Source organism: Paramisgurnus dabryanus, chromosome 16 (assembly GCF_030506205.2).
Source record: "Paramisgurnus dabryanus chromosome 16, PD_genome_1.1, whole genome shotgun sequence".
NCBI classification, from domain to species: domain Eukaryota; kingdom Metazoa; phylum Chordata; class Actinopteri; order Cypriniformes; family Cobitidae; genus Paramisgurnus; species Paramisgurnus dabryanus.
In genome coordinates, this window is record NC_133352.1 from 28,936,050 (window position 1) to 28,953,929 (window position 17,880).

The following is a 17,880-nucleotide window of genomic DNA, read 5'->3' on the forward strand; positions in this document are numbered from 1 at the left end:
TGATAGACTTTATGAATAAAAACACTATTATTATGCATTAACCTTAAATCACATTTACACAAGAACCATTACACAATTTTAAAGATATGCCAGTGGCCAGAGTTTTGTTGGTATAAATCAATATGTTTTCAAATGTATGGCCATATCTGCCTCTGACCTTCACTGGTCTTCACTGACCTACATACGTCAGTGGCCTGCTGTTTAAATAAATACTCAGTCTGAAGTATTGTCTTGAAAACATGGACTAATGTTTTAGTTAAGTTGAGATTTGGCATCAGGTGTTGAGTTGCCAACATGTCCATTTATTTCTAGTAATTTAATTTTCGAAACTTCTCTTATCCAACCTTTAATCCTCAGCTCGGTAAGATACTGCGAAGTCCCTTCATGAAGTTTGTTGCCCACGCTGCCTCTTTTATAATCTTCTTGTGTCTGCTGGTGTTCAACGCTTCTGACCGGTTTGAAGGCATCACCACACTTCCCAACGTCACTGTCACCGATCATCCTCTTCAGATCTTCAGAGTCAAGACCACTCAATTCACATGGACAGAAATCCTCATCATGGTCTGGGTAGCAGGTAATGCACTTTATCTCTGGACAAGAGTTGAAATTAAAATGTAATTTATTTGATTTCACTGTAAAAAAATTGCTGTAATTATGCAGCTGGTTGCCAATAACTTACTGTAGAAGATATAATGTTCTATGTTCATTTAACTTTAAACAAACTGTTACCATAACATAAATTTAAAATCTACAGTAAGTTACTAGCAGTTAGTTGCCAGTAATAGTCTAATTTCTACAGAATTTTTTTACAGTGTAGAGTGGGACCAAAATCAGAAATAAAGCTCTTCACTCCAGGACCAAAGCTCAGAAAAGCAACAGGGCGATGTTTAAAAGTCGTTTCTCAACTGTTTTCCATACTCTCTGAAATAAATAGCACTTTCATTCATCAATGTCATATTTCGAAAGGCAGAACAGATTTTAAAAAGCTAAGACAAAGCAGGCAGTGCATCATCATTAGTGGTGACAATAGATTGCTTTGGGTTTAGAACTTTTTCCATTTGATGTGAGCAAATATTTTACAGCTTAAAATTGAAAAAGACACTACAGCAGAGTGTTAAATGAACCTGTGATTCATTTGATTTAATTCCCACATCAACCAGACACAATTTTTCAGGACTATTGTTCACCCTCTTTGTGGTGCTTATGGTGAAGGCTTTACGGCAAACTAAAAATCAGTTTAAAGGCGTGTTGAGGATTTGGTGTGTTAGGTACAGATGGATACCGTGTCACTGAAGTCATAATGAAACGGTCAGTTGCGATTTATTGTGTTCATACAGTGAAACATTAGGAAAGAGATGGTTGAAAGATTCATTAAAGTGTGATGATGGTTGAGCGCTCAGTGTTACCCTCATAAACCCAAACCTCTGAACTTCTCCCTCCATCACAAACTCGTTGTTCTCACACATTTTTATGACATTCTGTTGGGTTTATAATTTTAAATATTTGGATTTATATGTTTTAGAGTTGCAGATCATTTATTAATTTGCATTTAGGCATTTAGCAGATGCATACATTCAAAGCTAGTTACAAAAGTAAGTAAAACAATTTTCAATGATATTCATCCTATAAGAGACAGAAATATGAGAAGTGTGCTATGATATAATGTTTCAACAATCAGTCTTGAATCTATTTTATCCAGCTAGCTTTCAGCCTGTGAAGAAAGTTCATTACTTAGATTTCCTTTGGCATTCCTTTTTACTTAGATTCAAAATTAAATAAGTTCACTGCAAATCTAGTTCATCGAATTTGCTGAGGCTTCACTTTAATTCATAAGTTTCCCATCTGTCACTCAGACAGATCTCCTCCGGCTCTGCCATTGTCTAGTGCAGATCTATCACTCATACACACACATACATTCTCTCTCTTTTCTTCTTATATCTTTTGATAAAAAATGCGTTGATCATTCTGATTCCATCTGTAAGTCTTATATAACCTACCAAGAACATGCTGTAGTCATTTCCCCCAAAACCATAGAAATTTAGAAATATAGTTGCTTATAAAAATGTTTTAGGCATGGTAGTTTTATTTTTGTAACACCTCCACCCAATTTCACTTCTCACTGATGTAATGTAAGGTATATACTCGTATGAAGAGCTCAGATCTAAAAGCTGCTAAATGCCACCTCAGTCAAAAATTAGATAATGATATTGACCGAATGCTCTTGGCATGTATTAACATTCACCAAATACTTTCGCATCACATTTTAATCCTGACCTCAGGCCATTAATACTGGTCATTTGGTCAAATCTGTTAAACACCACATCGATGTTTCACCAAAGTCCTCTAAGTGCATGGAAGAAGAATTGGATGAACGATGACATGCGGACGCAAGAGTTTTTCACCCAGTTAAAGCAAGTTTACCGGTTTATGACCTAATTTTTTAATGCTTTATCTTTATTTGGAAAGGACAGTGAAGAGTGACTGGAGACTTTTTTTAAAGTGGAGATTTTTGCATGCACTTAGAGGGTTTTGCATCTGAGCTTCATATCTAGATATATTGTCTTAAATGTAAAGTCTTTTATTTATGTTGATTTTGCTCTCAAAAAGTACCATGTCTGTCTGTTTCCTTTAGGAATGATGTGGTCGGAGTGTAAGGAACTCTGGACAGAGGGACCAAGAGAATACATCATGCAGCTCTGGAACGTTCTAGATTTTGGCATGCTGTCCATTTTTATCGCAGCGTTCACTGCCCGGTTCTTTGCCTTCCTGCAGGCCATGAAAGCCCAGGCGTATGTGGATGAGAAGATCCACGCAACAGACCTCTCACTGGTCACACTTCCTCCAGACATCAAATACTTTACATATGGTGAGATTAAATCTGGAACTCAGCCAGTCTCGAGAGACAAACGTGTCTCACTGCATCTCTCCCATGGGCAATGGTGTAAACTATTTAAATGTCCCAGGACGATCCATCTTAAATGACCTCTTGCTGTATTTAGCCAACCAGAGGTCAAAAGAAGATGGTGAGATTTTAGTAAAAACAGTCAATATTTATGCCATCTCTTATACCACAACTTAAAATTTTAAGTGCATGCAGCACCGGCCATTGGCAGATTTTTTGCTTGTTTTATGCACAAAATCACTTAAATTATATATTTTTGGTCTAAAAACTAGACTTATTTTAATTGTCACATTGTTTTTATCAGCATTGTTTTCCTGGGCAAAGTCAAACACATAACCTTTGCGCTGGTAACACCATGCTTGCCAACTTTGCTTCAATTCTCAAGTAAAACTATGATTGATTGATTTTTACATTGTTCCCACATGCATATAATAATCAGGTATGTGATTTCTCAATGTGTGAATTCTTTCTTCTCTCAGCAAGAGACAAGTGGCTTCCCTCAGATCCTCAGCTGATATCAGAGGGTCTGTATGCCATCGCCGTGGTCCTGAGCTTCTCTCGTATCGCCTACATTCTTCCGGCCAATGAGAGTTTCGGACCGCTCCAGATCTCCCTGGGCCGCACAGTGAAGGACATCTTCAAGTTCATGGTCCTCTTCATCATGGTCTTCCTCGCATTTATGATTGGCATGTTCATCCTCTATTCCTACTACCTGGGGGCAAAGGTTAACCCCGCCTTCACCACGTGAGTGTCAGACATGCCCTTCCGCATTATTGTTATTTTAACTATTAAGGTTTTGAAATGTATCTACAGGTACCTTTATTTATTGACTGACTATTGAAATATTTACTCATTCTACAACATTAATTGCGGCTATAGTTTTGCTTGGCCCAGGTCGGAGTTCACACTCTCACCTACTCTCAGTTATTTTTTGATCTCTATGGCTTCCTCCATCAGTGCAAGTCTAAACTTGTACCTGTACATCTATTCATTCAGCAGACTTTTTGTGTATATTGTCTACATCAGTGTATAATGTAGCCTATATTATGTTCAAGTGTGATTTGTACCGTTTGTCCTTTTGTAAAAAGTGATTTGATTTGACTTCCACATACATTTCTCTGTTCACAGGGTTGAGGAGAGTTTTAAGACTCTGTTCTGGTCTATATTCGGGCTGTCTGAGGTGTCCTCTGTGGTTTTGAAATATGATCACAAATTTATTGAGAACATTGGTTACGTGCTGTATGGGATTTATAATGTTACCATGGTGGTGGTTCTTCTCAACATGTTAATTGCCATGATAAACAGCTCCTACCAGGAGATAGAGGTGAGTTGACTTCGCAAACTCTCTTTAAGATTTTGAAAAGATCCCCAGTTGAAAGAACAAATCGTTTAATATTATGTTGAATATTGAAGATCTCTATCACGGTCATATATTATTAAACGGTCAATAGTGAATGGAGGTTTTTTTCCTGAAAATCTATCTGAAATTAGATTGGTTTGGTCCTCTGGGTTTCTAATATTCCCCTAAGTGAGATAAATCAAGCAAGCGAGAAAAGCTCTCAGTAACACAGCTGTGATTTTTTTCAGAAGAACACCTGGAGCTCGTGAGGATAGCAGGCAGGATTTCTGAATTTTTTTTATCTATGTTTCAGATTTTTAGAAAGAAGGCATTTAGCAATGATATTGATAACTTTGAGATATGCACTCCCATCTGAATTGTAAACTGTTTTCTAACTATCAGTCTTAGGCTTCGTCTCAATCAGCTTCCTTGTTCAGTAGTCAGGGCACTGATCAGGAAGTCGGACATTTGTAGGGCAGTCTCGCTCGCAAAATTGTTCCAGTACACTTGAACGTTTGCCCCTAAATATTTCCACAATGCAACGCAAAAAACATTGAGGATTGAGGGTCCCTATGTTCTCTTACTGGAAATCACGTGAACTTTTTTGAAGCTCTCCAACCAAAACCGTGCGAGCCCACACTGTAAAAAAAATCCGTAGAAATTGCAGCTGGGTTGCCGGTAATTTACCGTAGATTTAAATTTATGTTTTTTACTGCCAATATTTTGTTCAAAGTTAAATGAACATTAAACATTTACAAGTCTTTGTCTTTACAGAGTAAAACTAAAAAAACAGCATTAAGCAAAACATTCTGGGAAACAAAATCTGAAGCAAAAACAGAAAAAGGTTGATGATGATTTCTGGTTCCCAGAATGCTTTGCATGAGGCTGTTATTGTATAGTTTTATTCTGTAAAGATAAAGACTTGTTAATATTTAAAATTTATTTAACTTTGAACAAACTCTTGCCAGTAAATAACATAAATGTAAATCTACGGTAAATTACCGGCAACCCAGCTGCAATAACATTGTAATTTCTACGGATTTTTTTTACAGTGCAACTCAATAAACTTCATGAAACGCGACAGAACTTTTGAAAGACAAACGTATATTTTAGTTTTAATATAAATATAATACACATATTGCTAGACAGAAGATACCACAATCTATTAATTCCCCACCAGCCTTTTTCTGCACTGCAAAACATGATTTTCTTACTTAGTATTCTAGTCTTGTTTTCAGTAGAAATATCAAAAAATTCTTAATTTAAGATGCTTTTTCATGATGAGCAAAATTACCTAAGAAAATAAGTCTAGTTTACACTGCAAAAAAAAATTTCAAGAAAAAAAATTCTTATTATTTTTGTCTTGTATTCAGTAAAAAATATCAAAAAATTCTTAAATTAAGATGCTTTTTCTGGATGAGCAAAATTACCCAAGAAAATAAGTCTAGTTTTAAGACCAAAAGTATAAAATTTAAGTGATTTTGTGCATAAAACAAGCAGAAACATCTGCCAAAAAAGCATCTTAATTTAAGACTTTTTGATATTTTTACTGACTCTCTTACTTAGACAAAGTTAGAAAGTTAAGACAAAAATACTAAGAAAATGTTTTCTTGAAAATTATTTTTTGCAGTGTATAGACAAAAATATATACAATTTAAGTTAATTTAAACTTAAAATAAGCAAAAATATCTGCCAATGGGGTCAGAAAAAAAATCTAAAAATATGTTTTCTTTTTTTCTTAAACACTTCATTTAAGCAAAATTTTCTCACCCCTTTGGCAGATAATTTTTGATTGTTTTAAGCACAAATTCACTTAAACTGTATAGTTTTTGTGTAAAAACTACTTATTCTCTTAGGTCATTTTGCTCATCAAGAAAATACATCTTGATTTAAGAACAATACACAAACAAACAAAACGGGGAAAAAACTTTTCATCCTATCTATATTTTTTTCTCTGCTTATAAACTTAAATATGAGTATTTTTCTTTAAAAAATTTAGGAAAAAGCTGAAGTAATTGCATTTTTGCAAAGGAATTTTGTTAGAGGTCAGATTCGGAATGATTACACGAAGTTTGCTTCAGTTTTGCTTCAGTTTTTTTATAAACCTAGTGGATAATCGCGGTATTACAGATAACCATAACTCATCAGGAACACCTTTTTCATGCAAATGTTTTCTCTTAATTGACGATAATTGAAGATAACTCGTCAATGGCGGGGAAAGAGTTAATATTTAAATGAAATATTCCTCCAAATGCATTTACGGATATGTAAGAGAAGTCTCACCCCATGTCGTCAATATTTGACGACACTTGACCATTCGTCAATATGTGACGCGGAGGGTAAACCTTTCGCGTCATTTTTTGACGAACTGGGGACTTCAATACTATTACGTCCGTTGCATTCTCTTCTCCTATTTTCTTACCTTTTTCGCGTCGGTTTAGGGTTAGATTTACATAATGACATCCCTACCCAAACCTAACTCTAACCCCAACGCCAGGTGACAACTGTTTCTAACCCCAACGCCAGGTCACAACTGTTTAATTTCGCGTACACTGTTTAATTTCGCGTACACTGTTTAATTTTGCGTAATCTAACCCTAAACCGACGCGAAAATGGTAAGAAAATAGGAGAAGAGAATGCAACGGACGTAATAGTATTGAAGTCCCCAGTTCGTCAAAAAATGACGCGAAAGGTATACCCTCCGCGTCACATATTGACGAATGGTCAAGTGTCGTCAAATATTGACGACATGGGGTGAGACTGTGTTCAAGAGAATAATGAAAGTGTTTTCCATAATATACCTTAACACGTGTTTAAATTTTTTAAGTAGGATGTCAGTAAGATGTTTTGCCAGTTGTTGATGAATAACAACTTTTTCAAATAAGTGAACAATGTCCAACTTTAAAGTAAGCTATAGGGTCTTTACCAGTGCCCGAACCTGTATACATGATGTACTGATTCATTTTTTAGAGAGATGATTAAGACACACTCATAGTCTTTACTTAAAAATGTGTCAAATGCACAACCTGTAAACTTTACTACTTATAGATATATACAGCTTACTGCTATACTGTTCCTACCCGTCATGATACAAACACCCCATAAACATCAAACCGAAAAACATTATTCTGTCTGATCTCATTCATGCTCTGATTTACCATTACTAATGGTGTGTGATCTACCTCTATTGCTGTGATGTGTCTGATCTCTCCCTCTCTCCCCCTCTCTCTCTCTCTCTCTCTCTCTTTCTCTCACTCTCTCTCTTTCACTATTGTTTGGTTTCTGATCTCTTCTTTATGCTATAAATATTCCAGGACGATGCAGATGTAGAGTGGAAATTCGCTCGGTCCAAACTCTGGCTTTCATACTTTGACAACGGCAAAACTCTCCCCCCTCCGTTCAGCATTGTTCCCAGCCCAAAGTCTTTCTATCAGTGCGTCAAGAGACTGATCAACCTGCTCCGCTGTCGCAGGCGCCGACTAAAAAATAATGTTGAGCTGGGAATGGACAACTCCAAATCCAGAGTACGTGTTTACTATAGCATACCGTTAAACTATTAATATCCCAATTGTTTTATTTTCTTTGTCTGTGTCCAGCTCTCTGACCCATCGAGAAACAACTTTTCATGCTATCCGTGTGTTAATCCATCTGCTTGAGACAGTTCATTTTCCATCAATCTTCCTCTATTCTCAATCAAACTGTTCTTTTGTTCCAGCTAGAATAGAGCAGAAAGACCAATCTGTGCAATAAAGACCCATCGGGTGCTCGCTATATCATTAGCTTATTGACGTTTCCCAAGCACAACCTGTTTTTAGCCTTTCCTAAGAAAAGACAGATAGTTCTGTTCTCTTCAGCCTGCAGAATGGCAATCAATGCTATTTAAATCGTGCGTGAGGAAAAGTGAGAAACCGAGCTGTTTGATAAAGACTTAAGAGATTCTGTCCTCAGGACATATTTTCGTGAATCACTTTGTGACACCAAGCACATGTCCACAAAACACAAAGAGTAACTGCGTTATTGTGATTCATTTCTGACAGCACCCTGCTTATGTTCCACCTCCATCTAATTCGCTCTGATCAGAGCAGCTTCTCCCCATGGGCTGATGTAATTGAAAAACGGACAAGTGCATGCTGAGGGCATCATGTACGAGGCTTATCCGTATGGTTGCCTGGCTGTTGTGTATGAAAAAGACATGCAGGCCTCAGGAAAGTGTTTTATTTGAGGTGTTGGGCTGTTGTGACACCTCTGTAATAGGTTTAAAAATATAATGGGATGTGTGTATGGAAGTGTGCCTGTCTTAACTTAAGTGCACGCTTGTTTATATAATACATCTCTCTCTCTTCCCTGTTTTTTTCTCTCAAACTGTTTTTTGAATCTGTCGTTATAGAGTACAGAATACATTTTATAAGCATATTAGGCCCCCTGGTGGCTGTTTTTATCACAGCGTGGATGTCAAAAGTACCACTGTTCTCCATACACACTGGAACCAGTAAACCACCTTTTGTATAGTGACTGGTGTCGGCATGGATTACTAAAATGTTGTGCTTATTATTATCAATCAGTATTTAATATTTGTCTATTCTTACAGCTGAATCTCTTCACCCAGTCTAGCATGAAGATCCCAGAGTCTCACAGCTTCAGCAGCATCTTAAACCAACCAACACGCTATCAGGCAAGACCAGCTCTCCCTCGCTCACACTAATGCTTTCACGCTCATATATGATGAATCACTGCCGATTTCACGTTTATCAGTTTATCTCTGATTGTTTGTCTGGCTCTGCTCTTTCTGCACACAGCAAATTATGAAGCGTCTCATCAAACGCTACGTACTGAAAGCGCAAGTGGACAGAGAGAACGATGAAGTGAATGAAGGTGATTTAGAAGGACAATCTCTTATTGCTACTCAAAACAGATAAATAAATTGTTGAAATGTTTGACAAAAACATAAAAAAATGTCTAACTAAAGACATGATGATGTAATGTCTGTATCACTCTGGTTTGTTTTTAAATCGGCATGAAGGCAATACAACAATTTCTAACATGATCAATTAATTTTTTGTCTCAATTATTGTTATTTTTCTTGAGGTTATATTCATTAAGTTTGTAAATGACTGTAGTGGATGTTTGTGTTTCCTCTGCAGGTGAGCTGAAGGAGATCAAACAGGATATTTCCAGTCTGCGATATGAACTTTTGGAGGAAAAATCACAGGCTACAGAAGAGCTTTCACTCCTGATCCAGAAACTCAGTGATAAACTTAACCCTCACCCCGACCACACACACTGACCCTGAATCCTTCATGCAAAGTAACAGTGGAGGGTGTAAGTTGAATATGCCAAGGTGACTAAAAGCCATTGGTAGATAGACTTCCTGAACTGATCAACCGTATCTTCTGTCTAAACCAATGGTGTGAGTTTGTGATGAGACTGTCTGTTTTCTTGTTTGGAAAACCTCTTTATATTCTGGTTCATTTTAGTGCAGTTAGCACGCTAAAACTCATACAGGTTAAAAAATGCTGGTTTATTTCATCTCAAAAATTTTCCCTAACATTTAAACACTTATTCTATGAGATAGTTTACTGGCTCTGTCCACATCCCAAATCCCACATTGGTCACCATTATCTTAGAGATGTGGAAATATTTGCCAATGTTTAAGGCATTGCTGAACACATGATTCTTTACAATATTTTTTTTTCAAACCGTACAATTACAATGAAAATGTATTTTTTCAAAACTAGTTATTACAACACATTTTACATCCAGCTGAACTAAATAACATGCAGATACAGTAAGTCTGATTTAAAGGAAATCTAGTATTGGTACTAGTTTAATATAGTGTTATAATGATCACTTATAAATATTTTATTTATTTGTTTGTTGCAGTAGTTAATCTGTTTCTGCACTGCAAAAAAATGTATGTCTTACTTAGTATTTTTGTCTTGTTTCCAGTACAAATATCTAAGAATTCTTAAATTGAGATACATTTACTTGATAAGGTGGCTTAAGATTTTAAGCCTTGGTTACTGAACTAAATTATGAAATTTAAGAGGTAAAAGCCTAAAACAAGTAAAAATATCTGCCAGTGTGGTAAGAAAAATAAACTTAACCCTTGTGCATTGTTTAAATTAGGCCACTAAATAATACGGCTGTAAAAATGTATCAGATTATTTTTTTCAGATTATTATAACTCAATGAACAAGCTAGAAATTAAACTCTGTTTTTTTGCACAGGCCTACTAAAGGGTTAATGGGGCCACATGGTGATCCACCATAAAAAGGACAAATTTAACCTCTTTGCAAAAGGAAAAACCACCAACAATCAAGAATACATGATAATAAGGTGTCATGGCTCTGCAATCAAAAAATGTTGTTATATTGGAAGTCAATGGGGCAAAATGGCCACAAACCATAAATGAGGGAGGAAAAAAATCTGATGCGGCACAAAAACTAAAAATGCATCCAAGCCAATGTTTTTACTAATCTTTAGTAAAAAATCGTTTTAATCTTTACTAAGCCCAAGACTGTGAAAAAGATTTTAAAAATCCAGTCAAAAATCACTTTTTATATTGAAAGTCTGTCATTTTGTGTGTGTTTTTCCCCAAATCAGTGACACCACTTATGAACTTGGCAATTAAAGGGTTAAAATCATGGACTTTTGTAAACATTTGGTAGATTTGGAAAAATTTAAAAACAATTTTCATCTGATAAATTTTTACAACAGTTTAATTAAGTGGCATTTTTTGGCCACTTACAATGGTATATTGTTGAGTTTTTAAAAAAAATCAAAGCATTTTCTTAAAATATGTGTAAATATAAGATTTGTCACCAAAAAAAAAATCATTCTTTTAGCTGAAACACAGAGAAAGTTGTTGCCAAATTAAGACAAAAAAAAAATGGCCCCAACACATAAGGGTTAAATTGAGTTTACTGAATTAAGTTGAAACTGGAATTAAGTTTATTTTTCTTACCGCACTGGCAGATATTTTGACTTGTTTTAATAATAAACATCTTGATTTTCATCATTTATTTCAATAAACAAAACTTAATATCTTAAGCCAGTGGTTTTTAAACTGGGGGCCAGGGCCCCAAGGGGGCCGCGAGATGGTGCCAGTTTTATGACATTTTATTAAATACATTAATTTATCATGAACTCTGTGTAATTAAACCTAAAAAAGCGCTACTTTTTTGTTTTGTGTTTTTTATTAAAATGTTGAGTTTTAGAACAGTTTTTGTCACAAATTTTCTTTGGGGGGCCGCGAAGGAATGCATCGTACACAAGGGGGGCCACACGCTGAAAAAGTTTGGGAACCACTGTCTTAAGCCACTTTGCTTATCAAGTAAAATGTATCTTAATTGAAGAATTTTCAAATATTTATACTAGAAAACAAGACAAAAATACAAAGTAAGACATTCATTTTTTGCAGTGTGTTCAGGTATTTGTTCAAAAAAATTGTTTAAGAACTTTATAGGTTTTATATACAACAGGGTTAATTTTCAATATAGTCAAGTACAATGTATAGTATTTCTAAACCAGTCAACAACTCCAGGCAGGGATATTTGTTGCATAATTTCTGTATACAGATTATAAATATACATGGCAACTTCTATTAATGAAATTGTAAATATAACTCTTTTGCAGATGTAGATTGATTATGGGATCTCAAAACCTTAAATAAGTAGAAACTGCTATAGCACAAATATATGCAGGGATCTGTACAAACACTTTTGCCATGATACACAACACATTGCTTGGTTTTTTCCAGTTTCGTTGTTTGTAATGCGTGAAAGAATTCAATGTCTTTTGTGTTTTTGATCAATATTTAGTATTCATTTTTTTTAAACCTGTATGAATGACTTTCTTTCACAACAAAAGATGTTAGGCAGAATTTTCTAGCAGCATTCATTTCAAATTGATGGCAATTGTTGCTGTCATAAAAAGTGCCATAAAACGAACCAGTATGAATTGTGTGATGTATTCCAGGTCATACTGTACTATAACTATATTTATGTGTTGAAGAGGATCATTATACACTGGAGATCTTGCCTTCTGTCAGTGGCTGTGAGAAAGATCAAATGTGAGAAAACAACAACTACATTTTTAATCTGTTCCTATCAGAGCTGTCGTATGGCTACACAAGTCACATCTATGGTGCTGTCGTCCATTTTGGAGCTAGACAGTATATCCATTTAATGTTAAAGTCTGAAAGAGAGCAGATTGGACATTTTCCTTTTTTTTCTTGTGTTAAGTGGAAAAAGTGGGTTTGAATTGAATTTATGGATGTTATGAAACGCTTTTGTTCTGTCACATCACTGGTTAACCCATAATGTATAAATGTAGTTTGTCTGTGCACAGAAATTTGATCATAATAATATGAGTGCTGTTCAGCTGGGGGAAAATTTGTTGTTTGTGTGTCAGGTTGATTTTGATCAATAGAGGGCGATGTTTCATTTCACCAAGTGCAATACTGTATTGGAAGTTTATAATTGTATTGATAAATTATGTACTTAGATATATATGAAAACCTGTAGATTGTTTATTTACTTATAGACACAGTATATACAACAGTAAGCCAGTCTTTATGTAGGATAACAAATTTCCCCTTAAAACTTTTGTGTAAAAATGTGCAATTACAGTTTGTGAAGTTTGGTTTTGCCTGCATTTTCTTCTGATTATATTAGATGTTAAGCTATGCATAAAATGAATCAATTAATATTTTAGGGATAAACCTGAGAAATGTCACTATGGCATATATATGAATATTACTGTAGAGGCTTTAGAATGGAAAATTTCAAATTGTTTTCTATATAAAATCTGTTTGAAAACTGGTATGTTGTAATTAATTTGTTCTAAGCATATCGCGTCTGGTGTAGACACAATTCTGATCGAGACCAGAAAGGACTACAATATGAGTAAGTAAAAAAAAGAATACTGAAATCACACTGTCAAAACAAAGACCAGCATTTTGCTTGTTATCCTTTTCAAAAACACTTTTACTGAGGGTCAAAAGTTATGTACTTATTTTTCTCTGTTTTTAAATGTGTTGTCTGTTTTTATTTCAAATGTCCTCCTTTTTCATTGTTTTATGTGTAGTGAGAAAATTCTTTAACACTATCATGTGGCCAAGGCCTGAGCCCCAGGAGATGCAGCATTAATATAAAAAATTGAAAGAACTTCATGATGTCTTGTGGCAACATTGTTGTTCTGTATAAAGTGAGTAATAGTTAGTGTCACAATTAAATGATAGGGTCATTATTCTGGAAACATAATTATTCTTTCAATGTCTTAAAGTTTTTTAATTTAAAAGTTTATGTATTTGAATAATTTGTCCTTTTTGAATAACATTACAGAACTGTTAATGGGATAATCTATTATTTTTAGGGGGCAGTGACCCCCTTAGACCAGAGGCAATTAGGATTTAATTTGTCTGGCCTATGAATAAAATAAAGATAATAGAATTCTATTTTTACTCATTTTATTTGCCTTATTTTATTATATTAGTGAGTAGACTAAGTACTTAATGCCATAATATTTTTTTATTAATTTAAACCATATGAAAACCCCCACTCTCTTTCTAATCTCAAAGTATTGCAGTTCCCTTGTTTGCCAGTAGGTGCCCTCCCAACCACAAACAAACGTGAAACTCCGCCTATGCTTGCATCCCAACGTGGCATTTGTCTAAAAAAAACATTTGACCAAGATAAATGAGAAAGGCTTGTTCATGAACCTAGTACAAAATCAATTAGTTATAAACAGTATAACGCTCTCTAGAAAGACTGATGGGATTTTAGTGTAGCGTTTTCAAAAACATTAAGATTGTGTCACATCTCATTGTCATAAAACACGTGAGTACATCAAATGTCAGTAATGCTGTAAGTTAAATGTAATTCAATTGAGACAACTGTAAAATTCACACGGCAACCTGCCTGTAGGCTCAGGTGATCCTATCTTGTTTAATGTTGAAAGTGAATATGATGTGTTTACGTTTATACTGAACATTTAACTGTTGCGTGGCATTCACCAGTAAAATTGATTTGAAGTCAGCCTGATTTTTCAACAGTTTTTATATCTATCATGTATAAGTTTTATCTCTTTGCAGACTACAGAACAGTTAACGTTACTTTTACTTCAGTGCAGTGTGTGGACATTTTAATGTTATAAACTTTAATGTACTGAGCTTAATATTTAAAATAAACTATAGACGAATATGTAACATATTTAAATCATATTTCTTCAAAAAAAATTGTAATAATAAGGCCAGCTTATCTTGATTTACAGAACTTTATTGGTTTACATTGGACAGGCTGGTAAAACTGAGAGATTTATGCCATATTCAGTAAAAAAATAATGTAAATTTTTATTATTGTAAAAAGTAATGACAATTATCTAATTATTCTTATAAACACAATAAACTTATTTGGAAAAAAGACTTTTATTATATCCCGTTTCTTGATTCGCGTTTAGCGGTTAGCTTTAGCATTAACTTAATACTTAAATCTGTTTATATGATGTTGGTTGATGTCGAGCACTCAAATTTTTAAAGTTCCTTGTAGTTTGGGGCTAGATGGATAGCGCGTTATGTTTTAATTTTTAATTCAGATTTACTTTGTATACTCCTTTTAACCACTTCCTGTGATGCGTTGATACAGTCAGGATGGCCGAGCGGTCTAAGGCGCTACGTTCAGGTCGTAGTCTCCTCTGGAGGCGTGGGTTCGAATCCCACTTCTGACAACTACCTTTTTTTCACCTTCAGATTACTCTAAACATTTCAATATGATGGTGCATAATCAAATACATCCTGGGTTTTTGGTATATACGAGCTGGTGCGTTCATTACGTCAGGTGCGTTCAAGTACCTTTGGCGTTGTACGTCCTTCTTTAAAGAATAACACAAGAGTACTGCAAGGTTTGTTAACTGTATGTACAAAAAAAGAACAAAGAATGTCTATCTGAGCAAGTGTAAACTGTAATAGTTAGCGTTGTATTAACTAAGTTAACGTTGCAGGCTTTCTGCCATGTTTCTCAAGGACACGCCTCTAACTAAAGAAAATCTCGAGTTTCCCAGTGGTATTTGTAGTGACGTTTATGAGCGTTAATCTCTTAAATACGATATATCCGACATGAGTTTAACGCACTATTATATATCGGTTTCTGTGTCTGGTCTCATGTTTAGCTGTTAGCATTTTTTGCAATTTCTGCGCATGTGCCGCTACGTGATGACGTAGTCAGGATGGCCGAGCGGTCTAAGGCGCTACGTTCAGGTCGTAGTCTCCTCTGGAGGCGTGGGTTCGAATCCCACTTCTGACAACACCCTTTTATCACCATCAGACTGTTTAAAACATTTCTATATGATAATTCATAATCAAATGCATCCTGGGTTCCTGGTATTTTCGAGCTGGTAAGTTACGTTTACAATGTCAGGTGCGTTAAGTCACTTTCGTCGATGCAAGATGGAGTTGTAACATCTTTAATGAATTACACAAAAAACAGCAAGGTTTTTTAACTGAATGTACAGGAAAAAAAATGTCAGAGCCACTGTAAACTGTAACAGCGTTATATAAAAAGCCTTTTAACAGGCAACTGCATGCATTTCGCCATGTCTCTCCATAGATATATACACTAGATCAGTGGTTCTTAACGTTATTCCTGGAGGCCCACTGCCCTGCACATTTTGTATGTCTCCCTTATTTAACATACCTGATTCAAATCATCAGCTCATTAGAAGGGATCTTCATGAACTGAACTGAGTCTGTCAGATAAAAGAGACACACAAAATGTGCAGGGCAGTGGGCCTCCAGGAATAACGTTAAGAACCACTGCACTAGATGTCGCCTTGGGGTTCTAAAGGGGGTCACACACCGGACGCGCAACTCAGCACCGCGTCGAGTCGCGTCTAGGACAACTCGGAGATATCGTAGAACCGGAAGTGCACTTTTAATAGCGCGAGGTTAGTCAGATAGCGTCTACTTTAAAATGCGTTAATTAAAATTTGTTAATGATTTGGGACAGATATGAAGTTGTTTAATGTTTAACTATGTGAGTGGTGCGACAGGGATTTGAGAAACTTCCTGAGTCGTAGCTGGGCACCGTGGACAGGTGCCACCTGTCGGTGCTGGTATGCGTACACTCGTAGAAAGCAATGTGTTCTATTTTTTAAGAATGTTGCGGCGCTGTGCTGCACGTCCGGTGTGCGACCCCCTTAAGCATGCATCAAAACCGTGCCATCTAGGAACCGGGGTCTTGTCATAGGAAGTAGCTAGGTAATGCTGCCTGTACTTTGAATTCATAGACACTGCTGGACTTTTGTGCTGCGTTTGGATGTTAGGCCTACTAGCACTATGCATTATATTTAGAAAAAGAAGATTTTCTTAAAATTAAAAATTTACATATTCTCTGGATTCAATGTTAAATACATGTCTGACCATTGGAATGAAGAAAAAAAAAACTAGAAAATCGCATTCATGACGATTTATGGTGATTTTATTTCCATTTCCGATTTATTACCTTTGCCTACAATGACGCTGCTGCAGGGCTCCCCTGTTTCAAGATGGGGGCTCCATTTGACGCATTCGTTCCAATGAACTGCCGTAGCCAAGGTGACATCTAGTGTACATATCTAGGATGTCTCTCATGGACACGCCTCTAACTTGTAAATTCAGGGGTTAAAGAAAATCTCAGGTTTCGGTGTCTAGTTTCATGTTTAGCTGTTAGCATTCGGTTCTATGACCATCAAACTCGATCAGTTTTGCAATTTGTGCGCATGTGCCGTGATATGTTCACATAGTCAGGATGGCCGAGCGGTCTAATGGCCGTTTCACACGGTACGCGGTAAGCGGCAAAATCGTCGCGCGGCTTCAGCTTTTCTCTTGTATTGGAAGCGTTTAGTGCAGCATTTAGTGCAAATATGTTTATCTTCAACGGCGCTTGCATGAAGTACCATGTCCGGAGAAGGAATAGGATTTTGGGTGCCTTGAGCAAGGGGTGTGGACCAACTCCGCTTCACCTCTGTAACCGCCCCCGCTTTGCCGCTTTCCGCACGTCTCCTATTGAAAAAGAACTAAACACTCGCGGTTGCCGCGTACCGTGTGAAACGGCCTTAAGGTGCTACGTTCAGGTCGAAGTCTCCTATGGAGGCGTGGGTTCGAATCCCACTTCTGACAATGCTTGTTTTTCACATACAGACTGTCTAAAACATTTCTATATGGCAATTCATAATCAAATGCTTCCTGGGTTCCTGGTATTCACGAGCTGGTAAGTTATGTTTACAACATCGGGTGCGTCAAGTCACTTTAGTCGGTGCAAGATGGCGGTGTACCTTTAAAGGTCCGGTTCTTCCTGTGTTTTTAAAGGTCCCATTTTTCCTGTGTTTTTGAAGCTTTGATTGTGTTTACAGTGTGCAATATAACATGTGTTCATGTTTCATGTATAAGAAAACATTATTTTTCACACAATTTACTTATCTCTATAGCGCTGTTTTCACTGTCCTAAAAATAGTCTGATGTGTTCCTTGTTCTATAAAGTCCCCCCTTCAGAAATACGTAACGAGTTCTGAATGTGTAGTTTGTTTAGTGTGTTGTGATTCAAAAGCAGCTTAGCTTAGCAGTATCGTTTGAGCTTAGCTGGTGACTGACGTATTCCTGTGGGCG

At 36.1% G+C, this 17,880-nt stretch overlaps 1 protein-coding gene and 2 non-coding genes across 3 annotated transcripts in view; all 3 read left to right on the top strand.

Annotated features, from left to right (window-relative positions):
• The window catches only part of trpc3 (transient receptor potential cation channel, subfamily C, member 3), a 31,762-nt gene extending 18,662 nt beyond the window's left edge, over nucleotides 1-13,100 (top strand). Inside the window, exons 6-13 of the mRNA XM_065274266.2 lie at nucleotides 358-574; nucleotides 2,633-2,866; nucleotides 3,382-3,646; nucleotides 4,031-4,226; nucleotides 7,556-7,765; nucleotides 8,830-8,913; nucleotides 9,038-9,113; nucleotides 9,383-13,100. Coding sequence (XP_065130338.2) covers nucleotides 358-574; nucleotides 2,633-2,866; nucleotides 3,382-3,646; nucleotides 4,031-4,226; nucleotides 7,556-7,765; nucleotides 8,830-8,913; nucleotides 9,038-9,113; nucleotides 9,383-9,525 — 1,425 coding nt within the window. The 3' untranslated portion in view covers nucleotides 9,526-13,100. The remainder of the gene's footprint in view (nucleotides 1-357; nucleotides 575-2,632; nucleotides 2,867-3,381; nucleotides 3,647-4,030; nucleotides 4,227-7,555; nucleotides 7,766-8,829; nucleotides 8,914-9,037; nucleotides 9,114-9,382) is intronic.
• A 1,783-nt stretch (nucleotides 13,101-14,883) lies between these two features.
• Nucleotides 14,884-14,966, top strand: trnal-cag (transfer RNA leucine (anticodon CAG)). The gene has a single exon. It is a non-coding gene; the product is annotated as a tRNA-Leu (tRNA).
• A 492-nt stretch (nucleotides 14,967-15,458) lies between these two features.
• trnal-cag (transfer RNA leucine (anticodon CAG)) lies at nucleotides 15,459-15,541 on the top strand. The gene has a single exon. It is a non-coding gene; the product is annotated as a tRNA-Leu (tRNA).
• The last annotated feature ends 2,339 nt before the right edge of the window (nucleotides 15,542-17,880 follow it).